We start from the raw sequence: 20,790 nt of genomic DNA on the forward strand, positions 1-20,790 counted from the left end.
AGTAGCCAGATACTAAGCAAAAACAGAAGAACAACAACAAAACCCCACAGCTAGTAAGAGATGAAGAGACATTGAATTGGGAATTAAGCAAATCCCATGCAGGCAGCAGGACAGGCCAGAACTGAAGAAGCTGGGAGTGGTGAGGTGCCCCCAGGAGACACTGACAGAGCCTTGAACCCACTGGTGCAGGCAGCAGGGATAAGTGAAGCCTGTCTGTGTCTTCAAGATTATGGTCCTGTGGTCCCCTCTTTACCTCATACACATTGCCTGATTCTGAAGAGTTGAGGTTTCCTTGAAGCACAGGTGCCCCAACCTCTATACCACAAAAGACACCTCTACAGATTCTAGGAATCACCTTACACACGGATGCCATATGTTTTACCTGGGGCCACTGTTCTCTAATATCGTCCCTTCCCTCAGGTTTCCACCTGAATTCCACAAAAGCCACCCTTCCTGAAGTTGGTCCCTCTCACCAGATTTATCCAATGACCTCCTCTCCAATTTTCCCACCATTCCTTTAGGTCTGGCTCTAAACAAGAGGCCAAGCTTGAAATTCAAGTGTGAAACAAACTCCTGGCAAAATGGCAGTATCTTAGAAGGTGTGAGATACTCTTGCCTTCTAGGAATAGTTGCATTTAAAAAGACAAATGAAGCCAAGGAGGGCAGATCACCTGAGGTCAGCGGTTCGAGACCAGCCTGGTCAACATGGTGAAATCCCCTCTCTACCAAAAATACAAAAATTAGCCGGGCATGGTAGTGTATGCCTGTAACCCCAGCTACTCCAGAGGCTGAAGCAGGGAAATCCTTTGAACCCGGAAGGCAGAGGTGGTTGTGGTGAGCCAAGATCGTTCCCCTCTACTCCAGCCTAGGAGAATGCTAGACTTCATCTCAAATTAAATAAATAAATAAATAAATAAGACAGACAGATGGTCCTTGCCTTTATGTAAGTCATGAACTTTCTGTAAAGGGCCAGGGAGTAAATATTTTAGGCTCTGTGGGCTATCAACTCAATGGTGGCATGAAACCAGCCTTTGCCAATATAGTAATGAATGTGTGTGACCGTGTCCTAATAAAACTTTGCATGAGCACATAGAGGGGAACAACAGACACTGGGGCCTCCCAGAGGGTGGGAGGAGGGAGAGCTTCAGGAAAAATAACTCATGGGTACCAGGCTTAATACCTGGGTGATGGAATAATCTGGACAACAAACTCCCATGTCACAAGTTTACCTATTTAGCAAACCTGCATATGTACCCCTGGACTTAAAAGTTTAAAAAAACTATTTATAAAAGCAGGAAGTAGGCTGGATTTGGCATAAGGGTTATAGTTTGTTGACCCCAGGTGGATGGTTCCAAATGAGCTCTGAGCTCTGTGCTGATAGCCTAGCCCATGCTAATGGCCACATGTACAGGGGAGGGCAGCGAGCAAGGCTGCAAATCCCAGGCTGGGCACTGGGGCCTTGCTGGCAATGGGAATTAGGAGCCTCAGGCAAATGGATCGATGTAACTCCCTATCAACAGAAACACCAGTGAGGGCTCAGGGTTTAGTAATCTCAGTCATCATCTCTGTTCCAATGGACAGAATCAGTACGTGCAATGCAGTGAGCATGATAAAATAGGACTCCTTGATTTCCTTATTTACAACAGTCTCCAGCCTACCTTTGTAGGGCATCTGAGAACGAGTCTTCAGGTACATCTTGCTGCTTCTTTTGGCTCTGACTTTTTTGATCTCATAGCCCAGATTGTTGCAGCGGTTCTTTCTACAACTCAAGCAGAGCCCTTTCTCAAAGGCTTCCTTGGAACTGCACCTGTAGGCCTTACTTGGATTTTCTTCATTCAACAAGGAGTCAATGAAGAGATGAATGGAGCGCTCGTGGGAGCACTTCACTAGCTGGTCCACATCTGGGTAAAAAAGAGACACAAAGATTGTATCTCAGCAGAAATCCACAATGTGTGTTTCATTTGGCGTGTCTAAAATAGGTTAGATGTGGTGTTAGAATAAAACGACCCAAGGATATAGTCCTGTGCATTTATGATCGTAGGCCCTATTTCAGGAAATATTCTTGGTGGTAGCAGCCCACGCACCTTCAAGACAGTGAAAGTTGCAAGTTCACAGGGAATTTTCGACTTTCATACTTCTTATATTTATGTGTATGTTTATGAAGCTGTAATAAGCCTCCAAGGTGGAGGTTGATTTCCTTGTTTGTCACATCATTCTCTTATATTGAAAGTGTCTAACACTTCTAGGTGCTTCTAGAAACATATACATGCCCCTTGCCTTACAATATATTTTTCCTAAGTCAAAAATACTGTAAGTTGAAATGCACTTAATTCCCCCAAAACCCATCATAATGTCCAAAAGTTTTAAGTCAAACCATCATATATATATACACATGCTTCTCAACTTACAGTGGGGTTATGGCCCAATCGTAATTTTTTTTTTTTGTATTTCTAGAAACCACTTCTTAAGAGGGTAATCGTTAAATGAATTGTATTTTATCATTGATATTATGTATAATTGAGGATTCTGCCCCTACTAACACTCTTTTACATCAAATGAACCATAGAAATAATCAGCAATGCCATAAGAATGACTTCCTTGTATGTTTTTAGGACAATTGAAAATAGTAACATTATGCTGTAAGTTCTATAACGTGCACAAAAATAATGAGAATATCCTAGGTAGGTCCCAATGTCCATAAAGTATGCAAAGGGCCCTTAAAAATAAATCATAAGCTGGACATGGCGGCTCACAGCTGTAATCCCAGAACTTTGGGAGGCTGGAGGCAGGAGGATCACTTGAGGCCAGGAGTTTGAGACCAGCCTGGGCAATATTGCAAGTCCCCTGTTTTTACAAAAAACAAAAACACTAGCCAGGTATGGGGGTGTGTTCCAGATACTTGAGAGTCTATGGCAGGAGGATCGCTTGAGCCTAGAAGTTCAAGGCGACACTGAACTCTGATTGTGTCACTGCACCCCAACTTGGGCAATAGAACAAGACTCTGTCTCAAAAAAAAAAAAAAAAAGAAAAAGAAAAAAGAAAAAATCATAAATTTAACACAAGCTAACATTATTAAAGTAAAACATTAAGCCAACATTATGTTCTGAAAATTTTGGAAGATTTATACTAATTAACATCTCCTTCCATTCCAATAACATCTACAATCCTTCCATTGGCTTTGCAATTGCATTCAAGGTATGACAACTTGTGGCCAGATAGCATTTTATGATCCCATTATTGAGGTCAGTGGAGTTTTCCTATCTAAATCTCACCTTTTTCTCTTGCTACTGTAAGTGCACTGCTCAGTGTAGTCTACAATATAGTAAATAAAAGATAAAATGTCTGTTTGCCTGGCTATAAGGTGGTCTTGCTGAACATTGCAGAATTCTTCAGAAACATAATTTGGCCAAATGTGTATTTGAAAACTACATACTTTGGAGCTACTGGGTAGGACTTTGGGTCAATAAGGGTTAAGGATAAGAGTCACATTTAATTCACTTCTAAATAATATTTACCTCCAAGGCCTCTCTCTGCAATCACGCGAATAGCTTCTCCAATGTTACATCCTGGCTGAAAAGTACCTCCATTCGGGTAAATGTCAACATGCCCAACTGGTTTCTGGATTCCAATGCTTCGGCCAGGGGACCCTCTGGTGAATGTGTGTAAGACGTCTACAAAATCCGCATCATCAGGAGAAAGGCGACTCGGGGCCTCTGCATACTCAAAGTTAGGTCCAGCTGGATCAAGGCCTTAAAAGGGAAAAAACAGGTCCACAAATTTGTAAATTTCCATTCGTGTGATAATAGTATGTCACTGATCATCATTTGAATGCACTGGCAGCTATTTAGATTCTTATCTCCTATTCTGTAGTCACTGGATCTTTACTTAGACATAAAAGGAGGCTTGGCTCTTTCTACAATGAATTTGAGTCTCTTAGCCTTATACAGCAATTTTCACTCAGGATGGCTGGATTTCCTTTTGTAGATTATTTTGAATATGTTGAGAAGATGTATAAACAGCGGTGGGTTCTTTCTCTCTGTGTGTAAGCCACACCTTTGCCTAGATGCCTGTCTTCTTTCTAAGTGTCCTCTGGGATTGGTCCTTTTTCTTTTCCCCTCGTACTGATGTGCATTACACTACGAAAACACAGAGCTGAGAGTGGAGGGAAACAGGCTTCCCAGAGAAATCTGCAGGCATTGTGTGTAATTCTGCTTTATTTCTGTGCTGTTGCCAGTGGATAGTAAGCCCGTCAGAGCATCTGTAATTTTTCTTATCCCTAATAAAGAGCCCTACAATGAGGTAATGAAGTGCTGGGCATGTCTCCTGGAAGAACACCACACACGTGGAAGAACACGTGGGTATTTAACAAAATTCGTTCTGATTCTCAGAATGACAGTCTTCTCAACTCTTACAAGACCAGTGAAACTTCTTTCTTACCAGTAATTCTGTTGACTTTCTTATTGGTCAGACTTCCTGCAATGCCAGCAGCATGGGCTCCGAGGCTGTATCCCAAGAGATGGACATTGTCCAGAGGGTAGTTAAACTCCTCCTTTGGAAGAGAAAAAGAAAACAAAGGTTCTTATAATTCCGCCAAAAAACAAAACTAAAAGAAACAAAATAAATATAAGTATTGCTTTCAAAATATAGGAAATACTGAAAACTAATTCTACTTATTTTAATTTTGTGTTACGGGTAAGAGAGAGAAAATATTCTCTATTGTTAAAATTTTCTCTTTTTCTTTTGTTTCACTGTTCCATAAACAAATCCAGTATAGATTTTCTTTTCCTTTAATAACAGATTGAAATGACAGTTTTTCCATGCATCTGAAATAGTATTATTATGTATATAATATATGCATATGTTTGTATATGTCTTTGCATATATAACCATATACTATATGTACAAGCATATACATATATATGTATATATGTATATGTGTATATGCATATATGCATGCATATATATGTGTATATGTGTATATGCATATATGCATGCATATATATATGTATATGTGTATATGTTTGTACATATAGTATATGGGTATATATTTTCCCATTATTCCTTACTCTAAATACCTGTATCACTTTATCACTGAAGGTTAGCCAAGCAATGACAGACTCAGGAAACATTACAGTGGAAGGGATCAGAGACACATGGTCCAACCCCTCCTTTAACAGGTGAGAAGCCTGAGCCCCAGGGAGGTGATCCCGTTTGCCCATGTTCATTTGCCTGGTCAGCAAAAAAGATAAGAAAAGAACTTTTATCGTTTATGGTCAGTCTAATAAATACAGCTTATTTTTTACTTCCAATTACCTGGTTAAAATAATTTGCCTCGGTCAGAGTATTAGCTTCTTTCCAACCCCAAGATACTTTTCAGAGGTACTTTTCAGGGGATCATCTGAAAAAGTGGGTCTCTTGCAGCTAAGTCAGAACTCCAGACCTCAGTTCCCTTCTATCCTATGCACCTTCCCTTCCAACATCTTCCTAGCTCAATTCCATCACTCTCCCAATGTTCAACAAAAAGATTCATCCTATGTCACACTAAAGAATAAGTACTATTAGTATTTTCATGAAAGAGATTGGTATGTCAAGGCGAGGATAAGATGTCCATGGGCCAGCCAACTGGTGAGGGAAGGATTTGGCTAAACATGCCATCTTTCCTCTGTCCGAAAATCACAAGCTTTTGTCTATTGGATCTATTCACTATGAAAATATCAAACAATAGAGCAGGGCAGGACTATTTATTGGACTTATAGTCTATTCTTATCAAAATGTTGCTTTTGGATATAAAATAATGCCCATGCTCATTCTGAAGATTTGAAATGCCCCCAGAAAATCTTTACATCTAAGAGAAAAGGAAGAAAGAACAACCATTTTGTCTGGCTCCAGTCAAAGACACTGTTTTGGACACTTAAGTCTACTTCTCCCAGTCTTACCTCCATCCAGTTGATAAACCGGGCCACGTCCTGTCCCACCAGTTTGGTGTAGCCTGCGGACACTGGGTAATGCTGCTGAGCCCGTGACAGCCAGTCCACCACAATGACGTTGGAGTCTGGTTCTCTCTTGTACAGGGCGGCCACAAGTTTTGGCACCCAACTCTCATACATTCCTGTTACCTGAAGATGATGACACAAGCTTTCTTAAAATACCCACCTACCACTTGTCATGGATACATCAGCCCAATACACCTGCATGAAATGGAAAAAAACAAACTTGGAAGGAAGCCCGTTGGCACAGATAGAAAAAATCAAATAACAGAAGAGTGTTCAGAGACAGGTCTGTCCCTTCCAAGGCAGATCTAAGTATGCCAGGAAGGCATTGAGTTGAGGAACAGCAGATTGGAGTTCACCATGCTTTCCATTTAAAAAGTATATTTTAGACATTCAGCAAAATTTTGATAATTTATACTAAGAGGAAAGATTGGTCTGAATGCAAAGCGGGTCTTTGAGGAAACTAGCAGGAGCACCTGGCTAGGAGCAGAAACCTGAGGAATCGGTCCAGTCCCACACGCCTTCGCCTCCCTTCAAGGTTGGGGCGTTGGGCACCCTTTGTAGTTGGCTTTCAAGATCAAGAGAGGATGATGTCATTTCTTCAGAATGTAATGTTAATGGCCCCCTGTTTCAGCCAGGATCCCCTACTTCACAATGGGAACCCTGTACTTAAAGCCAATGACATCCAAGCAAATGGCAAAGCTCCAAGATAGCTGTGTCTAAGCAACATGCTGGGATGCATCACATGCATGCTACATGCTAAGCATTCTTTTGGGAATCTCATGACACAGTTAGAGAGCCTCCTCAGTTCCCTTCATCTGTGCCCGTGAGTCCCCAGGCAGCTTATTTCAGATAAAGCAAGAAAACTGGGTTTACTCTAGGCCCCTATTAGAAGTTTTTCCGTACTACTAGTGTTTCTCTTTTCTTTGTCCTCCCTCCCTTTCTCCTTCCCTTCCTCCCTCCCTTCTTTCCCTCCTTCCTTCCTTTTTTCCCCTCCTTTCTTTCCCTCCTTTCTTTCCTTTCTTTTGGCAGAGTCTCACTGTCTTAACCCGGGCTAGAGTGCAGTGGCATGATCTCAGCTCACTGCAACCTCCGCCTCCTTGGTTCAAGCAATTCTCCTGCCTCAGCCTCCTGAGTAGCTGGGACTACAAGCACGTACCACCACACCTGGCTATTTTTTTTATATTTTTTTTTTAGTAGAGATGGGGTTTCCCCATGTTGGCCAGGCTAGTCTCAAACTCCTGACCTCCAGTGATCTGCCTGCCTTGGCCTCCCAAGGTGCTGGGATCACAGGCATGAGCCACCGCTCCTGGCCCAGTGTTTCTAAGTTAAGCAATCTAAAACGGCTGGTCATCCAACTTACTCCTACAGTGGCTGACACTTTTATTAACTGCACAATAGCTAATTGAATCCTTTCTTTCTGATCAACATAAAATAGTGATGTAAGCAACCACAAACAAAGCGAGTGAAAAATTTAAGTACTCACCTTCCTCAACTCAAAAAGGATCTTATTTTCTAAGTTCTTTCAATCTGAGTGTTTCTTTTGAGGTTCAATAATTACTATGTTTTAAATCTTTGGTTTTTAGACATGCAGCTGAACTGAAGCCCTCCCTGCTGCCTGTACCAGGTGGGCAACCTGACCCTGCCAGTGAGTTCACTGAGATAATCAAGATCAGTGTGGCTGGCTTCATTCTTGCACAGACGCAACTCAGTCCCACAGCCAGACAACAGTCTCTGGGCTCAAGCACTCAAAATGTCAGGACACATGATATGAAAGATACAGGTGGGCTTAGTGGGGCGGTAGGACCAATGATAGGAAGTGGCACCATCTGTTGATACTGGGTTGGTCATGTCATCTTGGTATGAAAAAGAAACGTTTTTTCCATAACTTCCCAAAGTATAAAATTCTCTCAGGGATAAGATTGAGGTGCCTGAGATCCTCGATTTATTTCTGTTGTATAAGTGCATTTATTAAGCTCAGATTTTTTGAAAAGTATTAAAAGTCAATTTCTGCATATAACCAAAGAGCCTCTAAAGATTCCTTTTTTCTGGGCCAGACGCAATGGCTCACACCCGTAATCCCAACACTTTTGGGAGGCCAAGGTGGGTGGATCACTTGAGGTCAGGAGTTCAAGACCAGCCTGGCCAGCAGGGTGAAACCCCGCTTGTGCTAAAAATACCAAAATTAGCCAGGTGTGGTGGTGGGTGCCTGTAGTCCCAGCCAGTCGGGAGGCTCAGGCAGGAGAATCTCTTGAGACCAGGTGGCAGAGGTTGCAGTGAGCTGAGATCGTGCCACTGCACTCCAGCCTGGACAATAGAGTGAGACTCCGTCTCAAAAAAGAAGAAGATTCCTTTTTCCTACTCATACCTATTAAAATATAAAAGGATTTATGTTTAGAAATTTGAGCTTTTATCACAAAATATTGAATTTACTATGTTAACATAGTAAATGGCTGTATTTTAGTAAACATCTGTGTGAATTCTGTTGGTAGTAGTCTTCATCTCTATAAAAATTGTAGCAATTGTCCTCTTCAGTCAATAACAAAGGCACTTAAATTATGTAGGAAAGGAAATGTGGACTAGATGAATGTTATTTTTAGCTAGTTCTCACTAGAAATTAGTATTATAATATTCACAAGCTCTGACATAATGGATAGATAATATATCTTTTACAATCCATTTTACATAAATGCTTTTAAATAAATTACACAGTCTACTCACTTGGGATTGAAACATTTTAAAAAAAAACTAAGCAAGAACTGCATAATGTAAAGTGACCGTGTGACATATTAGAGAGGGGACTTTTGTCAATATTTTTAAAAGTAAATTTAATCACAGTTTCAATTTTTCTAATCATCTGGCATGTCAGTTCCCGGCCCAACCCTTTTTTTTTTTTTTTTTTTAAATTTCTAGAAAAGTTCCCTAAAGTTGACAACTGAAAATTTTGGAAGTAGAGTGTTCTTAGGAATAGCTAGTACAATGTCTGCTTTATAGATCAGTAAATGGAGACCCAGAGATGACAAGTGATTTGATCCATAGCACAGAGCTGGGGAATGGCAGAGCCAACATGGACCCCACACTTACTCCACTCCAGCCCTCTCCTCACTCTTCTATGCTGCCTTCTTTAGAAAGGTTCTCCTGGCAAGGTGCTGGATGATGCAGGATCACACCAGGGTTCTGCCGGTTCTCCACAGCAATCGCCTATCTTCTGCTCTGTAGCTGGGCAGAGCCTCCTTTACCCACCTTGCAGGAGGCTCTGACTCAAGAGCACCAACCAAGTACAGTGTTAAAATGAAGGCTGGCATTGCCTAGGGGGAGTTCTCATGAACCTGTGGCTTCAGATCCCACCTGAGCCAGAACTGTGTTTATTCAAGTGTAAAGGAGAGCCACGCGAGATATGGGGTGTGGACCCATCACTGGCTCCCCAACAACTAGGGCAGGCCCATCAGGATACCTCACCACCCTAATCCCCTCTTCCTCAAAGAGCCTCCCTTACCGTCCAGCCGTGGATCACCATGAAGGTTTTGCTGCTGTGATTGAAGTGACAGGTCGCCACAGACTCTGCTACTCCAGGAATGAGGTGGCAAGTGTCCTCAGCTGTGTCTTCAGGGGTCCTTAGGGCAAATTTACTTTCGATGTCGATAAAATCTCTTCTTTCTGAAAAGGAAAAATTGGATATGAGGTTAACTGGAGGGTTGCTTGGTTTTATTCATTGGAATGGTATATTTTAGGTTCACAGGTAACCACCGCTGATGCTGTTTTTGTTTCTGAAGTGTTTTCAAAAACGAATGTGGATTGCAAGAGAACAACAGATCCTCCAACGTTGAGCAAAGTTGACAGACAACCTTAACTCTGAATTAAGATTGTCACCATTGACCTCTCCTAAGTCTTCCAGCCTTTCCTGAAGCTCTCCTTAGTCGGGGTGTGTGTGTGTATGTTCATGATTTCAAGTAAGTGAACTGCTATTTGGGGATTCCTTAGTGAATTCTATCTTCTCTCAAGACATGAATTTAAGTGACTTGGCCAAGGTTACCCAGGTATTAGTGGGAGGGTGAGGATCAGAACCAGGTCTCTCAATTCTACTTCAAAGCTCACTTTCCTGGAGAACATTGACTCGTGCATGGCTCTGGTGTGCTGTAGTTCCAATATTTGTGGGGGGGTTTTTGTTTTGTTTTGTTTTTTGAGACAGGGTCTCGTTCTGTGTCCCAGGCCAAAGGAGTGCAGTGGTGCGATCTTGGCTTACTGCACCATCAACCTCAAGTGATCCTCCCACTTCAGCTGCCTGAGTAGCTGGGACCACAGGCGTGTGCCACCACCCCAGGCTAATTTGCGTTTATTGTAGAGATGAAGTTTCGCCATGTTGCCCAGGGTGGTCTCTATTTCCTGAGCTCAAGTGATCCACCCACCTCAGCCTCCTAAACTGCTGGGATTACAGGCATGAGCCATCAGACCTGGTTGATTTTTGTACTTTTAGTAGAGATGAGGCTTCACCGTGTTGGCCATGCTGGTCTCAAACTCCTGGCCTCAAGTGATTTGCCTGCCTCAGCCTCCTAAAGTGCTGAGATTACTAGTGTGAGCCATCAGGCCAGGCCTCTAGTTTTAATAAAATAATTAAAAAAAAATGTTTTAAAGAAAAGTTGGAAGCATGAGGAAGCTTTTGTATGAAACTCTTCCCACTCCTATGGCAAGATATACTTCAAAATGTTCTAAGAAATCATTTAGTAGGTTGTCTAGAAATACCCGTGTTGTGTATGAGCCATGGTTAATTCTCTCCCCAAGTATTTATTTTCCCACTATGTCATTACAATCTTCCACACAAAGGCAAAACTTGAAAACCACAGCAAAGCTTGTTGTAGAAAGGGTTCAGTTTGGTTCTTCATAGTTAATCCCAAACTTGGTGAGAAGAGAACTTTGAAACTATGGACAATAATTATAAATGCTGCTAAATCTTCATGGGGTACAGTGAATAGCTGAAGTAAATTATATTGCAAATAAAATCAGACTTCACAAAGCAGAGCACAATCAAAGGGAAGTTATGTTAAAGGAAATCATTTAATTTTGAAGTAAAAAAGTAAAAAAAGAAAACAACCCATAAATCCTACCTATTTACTATAAGAAGGTAATAATTTGCAGATTTTAGATTTTGCCATTCAAACTTTCAGGAGATTCGTGAGGCTGCTAGGACTACTTCTCTCTTCTTAATCTAAATTTGCTCTTTTTTTTCAACTCAAAATTTAAAAATCTGTAATATCAAAATAACTGCAGAAGTCAGGCCAATAATAAAAATAAGAGTGGCATAGTAACAACAGTGAAAATACAGGCATTTGAGGAAATCAAAACCACAATGAGATACCATCTCACATCGGTTAGAATGGTGATCATTAAAAAGTCAGGAAACAACAGGTGTTGGAGAGGATGTGGAGAAATAGGAACACTTTTACACTGTTGGTGGGACTGTAAACTAATTCAACCATTGTGGAAGACAGTGTGGTGATTCCTCAAGGATCTAGAACTAGAAATACCATTTGACCCAGCCATCCTATTACTGGGTATATACCCAAAGGATTATAAATCATGCTGCTATAAAGATACATGCACACGTATGTTCTTGCAGCACTATTCACAATAGCAAAGACTTGGAACCAACCCAAATGCCCATCAATGATAGACTGGATTAAGAAAATGTGGCACATATACACCATGGAATACTATGCAGCCATAAAGAAGGATGAGTTCATGACCTTTGTAGGGACATGGTTGAAGCTGGAAACTGCCATTCTGAGCAAACTATCACAAGGACAGAAAACCAAACACCGCATGTTCTCACTCATAGGTGGGAATTGAACATTGAGAACACTTGGACACAGGGCAGGGAACATCACACACCGGGGCCTGTCATGGGGTCGGGGGACAGAGGAGGGATAGCATTAGGAGATATTAGGGATAGCATTAGGAGGTATAATGTAAATGACGATTTAATGGGTGCAGCACACCAATATGGCACATGTATACATATGTAACAAACCTGCATGTTGTGTACATGTACCCTATAACTTAAAGTATAATAATAATGGTAATAAAAAGAAAGTACAGGCATTTGAGTCAGCCTTATCTAATTATCTACAATTCGCCGACATTTTCTTATTGAGTAATTATTTTCTAAAATTCCTTAAACAATATTGTGGTTTAAGAAATATGCAATGAGTTGATCACACACACGTACACATACACGTGCACATACACCTCCGTCATCTAAAATGTAGGAGAAATTTCTTAATGATTCTAATTATGAGAAAAGGAGTTTTGTCACAATGAGTAAACACTCCAAGATCATTTATTCAAATAAGAATCTATGCTAAACTATTGATCTTTAAAGCTCTTTTCATTTGCATATAGTAAAACTGCACATGAATCCATCCGTCCACCAAGAATATGCTCTCTCTCTCATCTTTATTTGAAGATGTTGGTCGCCTTCTTCCTTCCCAACCAGAGAGCACTCTGTTAGCTTTACTATTTATCTGATAATGGAAAAGAGTATTGAATACTTTTGATCTAATTCTGCTTTCAGTGCCTAAGAACTTCTTTTCCTGTTAAAAAGTGCTTTAGAAAATTTAAAACTAAGTTAATTTCACCTTCTCCCACATCTTTCCACCTTAAATAGCTCATACCTCCTCTCCACCAGTCTTATTTTAACATATTCTATTATCAATCTTTTTAAAGCAGAGATGATCTGAACAACCTGGCAGACAGATCTAGCTTACCACCTATTTGCCAAATTGATATTTTAAGAATATTGCTCAGTACAACTCCAGAGGCTGCCATTCACTTTTAGTCCACTTTCCCCTCGAATTATGCAATTTGGTGTCCCTGGAATTGCTGGTGGTTTTGAAATGACCACAAATTTTCTTTGAAATAACCAAGACTGGCTTTGTGTAGTTCCGTGAAAAAAAAAAAAAAAAAGTCTATTCAATCCATAGATCCTGTACCAGATTGCATGTATGGCTCACTGACAGCTCCAGTTTCCCTCTGTTGGGTCCAGAACAAGTAATGAAAAGTAGGAAATTTACACATCCTCTAGTAAATTTGTATTTAGAGACTTTCATTTTACTTTTAAAGCAAATGATTTTCATTTGACAGGAAAATAGTGCCACTCTGTGTGCTATGTGATGGTTTCAATTCTATGTCAGATATGAAATAGTAAATTTTATTGGCACTTAGTCAAACTTTCCTTTTCTTGGATGTTCTGATAGTTTTCACACTACCTGTGTTTGCAACCCCCCGAGGATGTCTCAGTGTCCTAAAGATTATTGTGCTTCCCAAACTTCAATCAGCTCTCTAGTAACTGACTTAGACCATGTAGCGATGGGTAGGATGATGGACCCTGGCTGTGGGGAAGTCAGTATATTTGGTTGTTCCAGTGCATCCTGTGATTGCTATTGGGCAGCAGGTGGACTGATTTGATGGAGCTGTTAATAAAGAAACTATTAGTTTCCATACATGGAAATAATATAAGTGACTGCACTCATCTAACTAGACTGTCTTTTACCATGTCCCTTAGAAATTAAGGCCACCTTAGAATTGAGAAAGAAGAGGAGTACAGGAGGAAGGGAAGGGAAGCAGGAAGCGAAGTGGGAAGGGAAGTGGGAAGGGAAGGAGGGAAGGAAGGAGGGAAGGAAGGAGGGAAGGAAAGGCAGGCCTCCATCCTGAATTTAACTTAGCATCTCTGTACTACCTGCCAATCAGGTCTCATCAGAAATGTCCATATTAAGCACTTAGGGGAGAGTTTTGGGTAACACGGAAGTTACAAGTTATGCCTTTCCTGACTATGGAATCTTTATTCCTAAACTCCTAAATAAGTAGCTACAAATCTGAGTGTGTAAACAAAGACGAAGAATTTATTCTAACATAGATAATAACTCACAGAGACAAAATTAGGCTGAGAAGTTAAAGCACGTAGAGAAAGATAAATGTATAGAGGGGAAGAGCGGGAATTCTTGTTGCTAGAAAGAGGGAAGCATTGAGCATCCCAGGAAAGCAACAGATGATGCTTTAAAGGCAGATCAAAGTCATCACATGAGTGACATGAACATTTATGCAATGACATGAGGTACAAGAACTCAGTGAGAATGCAATTCTCTTTGGAATTTCTATTCTCCCTTTATCTCCCCACCCCTTTCTCTCTCTCTCCCCTTTTCTCTCATTCCTACAGGACTTCCTTAGTAATTCATTTGCTCTCTGAGACTGATAGTCATAGTTATCGACTCAGGCAGTGTTTGTTGAAGAACAAACTGAATTACTGATGTGGTCGATTTGGTGAAGAAAAACATCAATATCATGATCAGACTGAATTGATTGGTCTGCTCAGATATTCCAATTTAAACAATGCTCTTGACTTATCTAACAAGCAGCTTTATTTCATTTTATTTTATTACTATTTTTTGAGACGGAGTCTTGCTCTGTCGCCCAGGCTGGAGTGCAGTGGCGTGACCTTGGCTCACTGCAAACTTTGCCTCCTGGATTCAAGCCATTCTCTGCCTCAGTCTCCCAAGTAGCTGGGATTAAAGGCTCTTACCACCACGTCTGGCTATTTTTGGTATTTTTAGTAGAGATGGGGTTTCACCATCCTGTCCATGCTGGTCTTGAACTCCTGACCTCATGATCCACCCACCTCAGCCTCCCAAAGTGCTGGGATTACAGGCATGAGCCACTGTGCCAGCCTACTTTTTATTTTTATAAAAATTGTTTTATTAATGGAATAGTAAAAATAAATCCTATATGTATCACCTGAATTTTACCCTGAATTTTCTCCAGTATTAGGGGTAACCTTCCACACTACTGAAAAGAGGGGTTAAAAAATAGGTTCAGAGATGGTGTGTTAAAATTTCCCCACTGAATTAGACCATCAAGTATAATAAGCCATCATTATTTAAAGGGATCTTGTGGACTGGTTAATGAAATAATTTGGTTGAGTGTCATCACATGGGCATATTTAAGTCAAGATTTTTTTTAAGTGAAATACAAAATGTTTACATGATTAATCTGAGACTACTTTCTTCTTGTTGCTGAGGATGGCAAATGGAAACATCTAGTTGTCTGAAACTAACACAATGAAAGTCCATGATTACTTTGCCAACAATTGTTTTATTGGGGGGAAGGCTGCATAAACATGGGGATGCTATTCTTTTTAGTTAAAATGTAAGTGCTAACTCCTATACTATTCTTCACCATAATTAATTCTGCAGCCAATTTTTTTTCAAAGGTACATTATTGATGTCATGATAGCTGTATCTTGAATGAAGGGCTGTTGAGGCTCTAAATGCAAATCCATTTACCTACATTTACCACGATCCCTCCAAAAGCATCTGACTTTTCATGCTACTTAAAAGCTTCTCTAAACTTTGTACTACACTCAAATTAATCCAAGCCAGAATGGTATTACCCCTACCTGACTGCATAGAAAGAGACTTCAACATGTATGAAAACACAGATGAGCACACACACCAAAGTGGGTTGAGTGCTGTGAGCAAGGTGGCTGGATTAGACAAAGTGTGGCCACCCCAATTGGGTCATCTTTGTTCTATTCTACTGTCAAATAATGGTGGGAGACATTTTCTTTCATTCAATCAAACAGTCAAAATCACCACACTGCTTAGATAGCATCTGATCATTCTGAGAGCACAGACTAGGAAGAGCAAAAGGAATGAACTGGCACAAGTTTGACAGGCTCACTTCCAGCAGAACTTTCATATATATATATATATCACCCAAGGTAATCCATTCCTTCCTTCATAGTAGATACCTATTGTTGAGCACTCAAAGGGTGTCAGTGCACACAGACAATCTTAAAATGGCCACAAGACGGCAAAGTGCAGTCATGCAGTCTAATGAACAGACATTGTTCAGAGTAAATTTCAAACTCTTAGCCTCTAAATTGGAACCCTATCCTATTAGTCCTTCAGGAGCTAATGGAGCCTTCAACTTTTCCAAAGACAGAATGTGACAAAAGCACTGTGACAAAGATTTTAATCCCAGGTTAGAAAGTCTCTGTTGATAAATGGTATTTAGTTCACTGTGGTGACAAACTCATTTAATGGATAAATGATCCCAAGCTTTACACTGATAAGTGTTTTTGTTGTTTTTATTGCCATAAAAGTTGGAATTTACCTTACGTGTATGATACTCGTGTCTTGAATACTTTCCTTACACTTTGTGATCGAAAATCATCACCAGCCATCACTTTGATGGCTGGAACATCTTCATATTTAAGTCAGTGCGGTCTTTGTGGTGGCCACAGAAGAAACTAGCTGCAAAATGTTGTAAGTTGCAAGGCACTTTCTTGAACCATCTGGCATAAGGCAGTAAACTGTATGGCCTGGTTTTTCCTCCATAATAAAGCAAGAATAGAGAGCTGAGTTAAAAATAAGCTGCTGAAAGAAAGAAAATTTTCCATCACAGCTCTTCCCCCGTACCTGACTCCCACCTTTTAATACAGCTATTAATCATTCCCTCACTGAGCTCTCCTCCAGTGACATCTGCTGTTTTGCTCTCCTTTGCCATCATGTTCAACTCGGAAGATAGCCTGGAAATTCATGATGGCCAGGCAAGCAGAACTTCAGCTGCTAAACACTGACCATACTCTCCCTCTCCTAGCTCTTCACATTTCCTAACTGGGACCATGCAGAAATGGTGGTGGCTCCCAGGACAAAGTGCCTGAGGGCAGTGCCTCTTGTTCTCATATTCTTAGAAAGAATCCAGAATGAATAAGTAAACTCAAGAGCCCAGAGGAGGTGCTGCCTCTCTTTCTACCACACTAACATCTTTCTCTCCCTGAAATTCTTACCTTCCTAGATGAATGCATCTGGGGGAGAAAGAGGGAGAAAGTTTCTGTGATGAGAGAGGCATTATATATTGGGTGAATAGAGTGAAAGTGGAGGGGATGAGAGGCAGTCGTTTCAAGTCTACTTTGAAATAATCCTTCCTTAATATATTTACAGCCTAGAAAAGCATGTGTTGGCTACAACTCAATAAACTAATTAATCACATAAGTGTCCACTTAAAGAGTCAAGAGTTACACCGGCCTCAGAGAACATTGGCTTCATCCAGTTAAGCAGTACAAAGGGAAACATACCCCACCTAAGATGTTGAAGACGTTCTCATCGAGTCTCCAGTGTTTTCAAACTGATCCAATAGAAAAGATACTTTTTTTTAAAATCCAATTTTGCTTTGATGGAATCTATACTTAGCGTTTGTGTGTGTGTGTGTGAGAGAGACTGTCACCCAGGATGAAGTACAGTGGGACAATCACAGCCCACTGCAGCCTCCTGGAACCCCCTGGCTCAAGTGATCTCTCCTCAGCCTGCTGACTAGCTGGGACCACAGGCACAGGCCACCATGCCCGGCTAATTTTTGTATTTTTTTTTTTTTTTTAATAGAGACGGTGTTCCCCTATGTTGCCCAGGCTGGTCTCGAACTTCTGGGCTCAAGCTATCTTCCGACCTCGGCCTCCCAAAGTGCTGGGACTACATGGGTGAGCCACTGCTCCCTGCCAACTTTTTTTTTTTTAACCTAATAAAAATGTTTCACAAATTAATGCCAAAATAAAACAAACGTTCAGTGGCAATCCAAGCCATAGACAGTATCCATCATAACTTGAACCGCCGTGGACGTGCCGCCTGAGAGCACATCCAAGCAACACCGCCCTAATTGCAATTCCAGCAAGGAAGAAAAGAGGAAATGTTGGTCCGTGTTATGAATGGCTTCAGCTGCTCTCTATATTGCTGTTGCATGTGAACTGAATCGAGTTTTGAATTAAGCAGACTGCCTCCATTGCGGACAGGTCGAGACATTCTCATCTGGACCCGAACGCCTGGACCCTAGCGAGCGGGCGGTTCCCTGGCTGCAATGACCAAGGTTGTGCCCGCAGCGCCCGGCAACCCCACGTGCTCGCAGCCGCGCGGCGGGGCCGGGCGCCCGGAGCTGGCCTCAGCCCCCAGGACAGGAAGGGTGGCCAAGTGCAGACCTGGCAACCCCCGAGTCGGCGGCCACAGATTGCTGATGGCTGCGCCACGTTTTCGGGAGGGTCAGCCCCTCACTGGGTTCTCAGGGCACTAAGTAAAGACGGCATGTGAGCCTGGAAGCTGGAGAGAGTCCCGGGCGCGCTATAGCGGGCGGGACGCCGCGTCCCCAGGACTCCGCGTCCCCAGGACTCCGCGCCACGCGTTCCTTCTACACCCTCACACCCACTGCCACTCCCACAGCGGAGCCAGGGCGAGCGTGCCCCGTGCGGCTGAGATTCCCGGAACGCCTCCCGCGCCTCGGCTACCCTGTCGGCCCGCGCGTCCCCAGGCGGGGGCTGAGCCGCAGTCCCAGCCAAGCCGAGGTCACCTTGGCCCGTGCGCCTTTCATTCCAGGGCCCCTCCAGCAGGGAGGTGACTACAGGTCACCACCAGCCGGGCCCTTACTCCCCGCCTCCGCTGTCCCGCCCCCCACACCCCCGAACCTCTCCGGCGGAGCCCGCGCGCCTGGGAACGCGGTCCCAGCCAGAGTGGAAGGGACAGCGCGGGAACCCGGGAGAGAGAAAAAGCGGGAACCGGGCGCCGCCGCTTCACCATCGGGAGGAGATTCCCTCCCGGCCCCTCCTGGATCCCACTGCAGGGACCCTTTCGGGCTAGTGCCCAGGCTGGGAGAGTCCCCGGGCGCATCACAGCCCCTTCCAACTTACTTTTTCGCATCCTCAGTTCGGATGGCAAGTGGCCACCCGCCGGGTTTGCAGTTGGAGGGGAGTCTGCGAGCAAAACTTACGGTCGGCGGCGGCCACCCCTCCGCGGGAGGCGGTCAGACTCTGGAGCCACACGGCCAGGGCCAGCAGGAGCAGGGCTTTGCTCTCCATCTCGGGGCGCGTCCCTCTGGAGGAGCTGCAAGGCGCGGACGGACTGATGAGCCGGCTGAGCCGGGGGCGGGAGAGGGCTGGAGCCGCGGTCCGGCGCTGAGCAAGTCGCCCTTTAAAGGGGAGGGCAGGGCAGCTAGAAGTGGACAGCTTTCCCTTGAGGAGGAGGAAGAGAGGGAATCGAGTCTGACACTGTTTTCACGCCACGGCTGCTTATGTGACTGGAAATATGCAAATAAACCTCATCACCTATTGGCTATAAAATCATAAGTTGGGGGGAGGGCCCTAAATTCACTTCTGAACGTTTGAGCAAACCAGTAATGAGGATCAACCCTGCCAACGAGAAGAGGAGGAAAGGGCAGACGGAAAAATTTGCTTTGTTAGGCTCCTGTTCGCTTAGCCTAAGGGTTTCCACTCTCCCCGGGGCCCCCTGTCTAAGCACCAAACACAGGTTTATATCGATTCACGTTAAATACTCAACAATCACCTGTTTTCCAAGGAGGGACAGTTTAGCTGTTAAATTACATTTGGCCGGCACTTTAATACACCTCTCTTTTGATGAATCCTGTTTGTCACTTGCAGTCCTCCCTCCCTCACCCCGCACCCACCCCCACCCCCGCAAAGTCAGTGTAGGGATACAGGGACACACATTGCGTCCCAGCTTGTGCTCGTACAATCTGGTGTTTTAACATTGGCAAGATGGATCAGCTTATGTGATGGAGAAAAGCCTACTTGCTCTAACTAGTTTCTAATTTTTGCCTCATGCAAATTATTCTCAATCCTCAAACTCATCAAGGAATGCAAGGATAATATTTTGTGTTCAGAGGCAGAACATCGAGGTCAAATAATCTAAAGCCGTATTGAGTTATAAGTGAAAGAAGATAGTCACAAATGACACATATTGTATGATTCCATTTAAAGTGTCCACAAATAGACAAATCTATAGAGACCAAAAGTAGATCAGTGGTTGCCTGGGGCTGGGTAATCAATAGGGGAGGGGAAGAATAGAGAGATTTTGGGGGAGTTGATGACAATGTTCTAGATTACGTTATGGTGCTGATGCACAGCTCTGTAAATATACTAAAAGCAATAGAATTGTGCACTTTAAATGGGAGAATTATATAGTGTGTAAATTATAGGTCAATACAGCTATTTTTAAATGGGTAAGAGGCATGCACATAAAATAAGAAAAAAAAAATTGGATACTGTGCTTTTCTGCCAAAATGCTTGGAATACTTTTAAATATCTTTTTAAATATAAGGGATTTATATTAGCCAGGAAAGACAATGAAGTGTATCCCCAACCCCCTCTCAGTTTATGGCTGAGAAACTGACTCATCAAATCAGAACCTCCAATCTACTACATTTATAGTCTGAATATTTTTAATGTCCACTTTTACTCATCCCACCCTCCATCACACACACGCACAAACACAATGTACAATTGTAGGTTAGAACAATGAAAAGCTTTTTTAAAAACTGGGCTCGCTCTTTAAGTTTTTCTCGAAAAATGAAATAAAAGTTGATAATACCCAAATATTTCAAAAGTCTGTATTCTGCACAACAGAGTTCTATCTTTAAGTTGACGCATTCCATGCCACAACACAACACGCTGTCTTGTATTGCAATTATTACACAATGTACTGTGCACATTCACTCTATCCTACAAAGTATGTAGAGAATCTTGAAACCTGCCAAAAATTAAACTTCGCAAAACTTTAGAAGTGGCAGAACAGACCATGCAAGGGATGAATAACTATGATGTGGCCGTCCTCCAAAAATCATGTAGTAAACTCTAATTTTAAAAAATGACAGAAGATGAGTACAATTGCATTGGATGTGTTCATGGTGTGAATGGCATATAAACAGACGTGCAGAAATGCCTGCTATCTTATATAGAATACTCCTGCAGCCT

General features: G+C 42.4%; 1 protein-coding gene across 1 annotated transcript in view; it reads right to left on the reverse strand.

Moving 5' to 3' along the window:
• LOC105482120 (lipoprotein lipase) overlaps positions 1-19,070 on the reverse strand; it is a 28,488-nt gene extending 9,418 nt beyond the window's left edge. Inside the window, exons 1-6 of the mRNA XM_011742067.2 lie at positions 18,792-19,070; positions 9,487-9,647; positions 5,937-6,116; positions 4,438-4,549; positions 3,516-3,749; positions 1,659-1,901 (exon numbers count right to left, since the gene is read on the reverse strand). Coding sequence (XP_011740369.1) covers positions 1,659-1,901; positions 3,516-3,749; positions 4,438-4,549; positions 5,937-6,116; positions 9,487-9,647; positions 18,792-18,879 — 1,018 coding nt within the window. The 5' untranslated portion in view covers positions 18,880-19,070. The remainder of the gene's footprint in view (positions 1-1,658; positions 1,902-3,515; positions 3,750-4,437; positions 4,550-5,936; positions 6,117-9,486; positions 9,648-18,791) is intronic.
• Between the last annotated feature and the right edge of the window lie 1,720 nt (positions 19,071-20,790).

Source organism: Macaca nemestrina, chromosome 8 (genome assembly GCF_043159975.1).
Source record: "Macaca nemestrina isolate mMacNem1 chromosome 8, mMacNem.hap1, whole genome shotgun sequence".
In the NCBI taxonomy this organism is placed as follows: domain Eukaryota; kingdom Metazoa; phylum Chordata; class Mammalia; order Primates; family Cercopithecidae; genus Macaca; species Macaca nemestrina.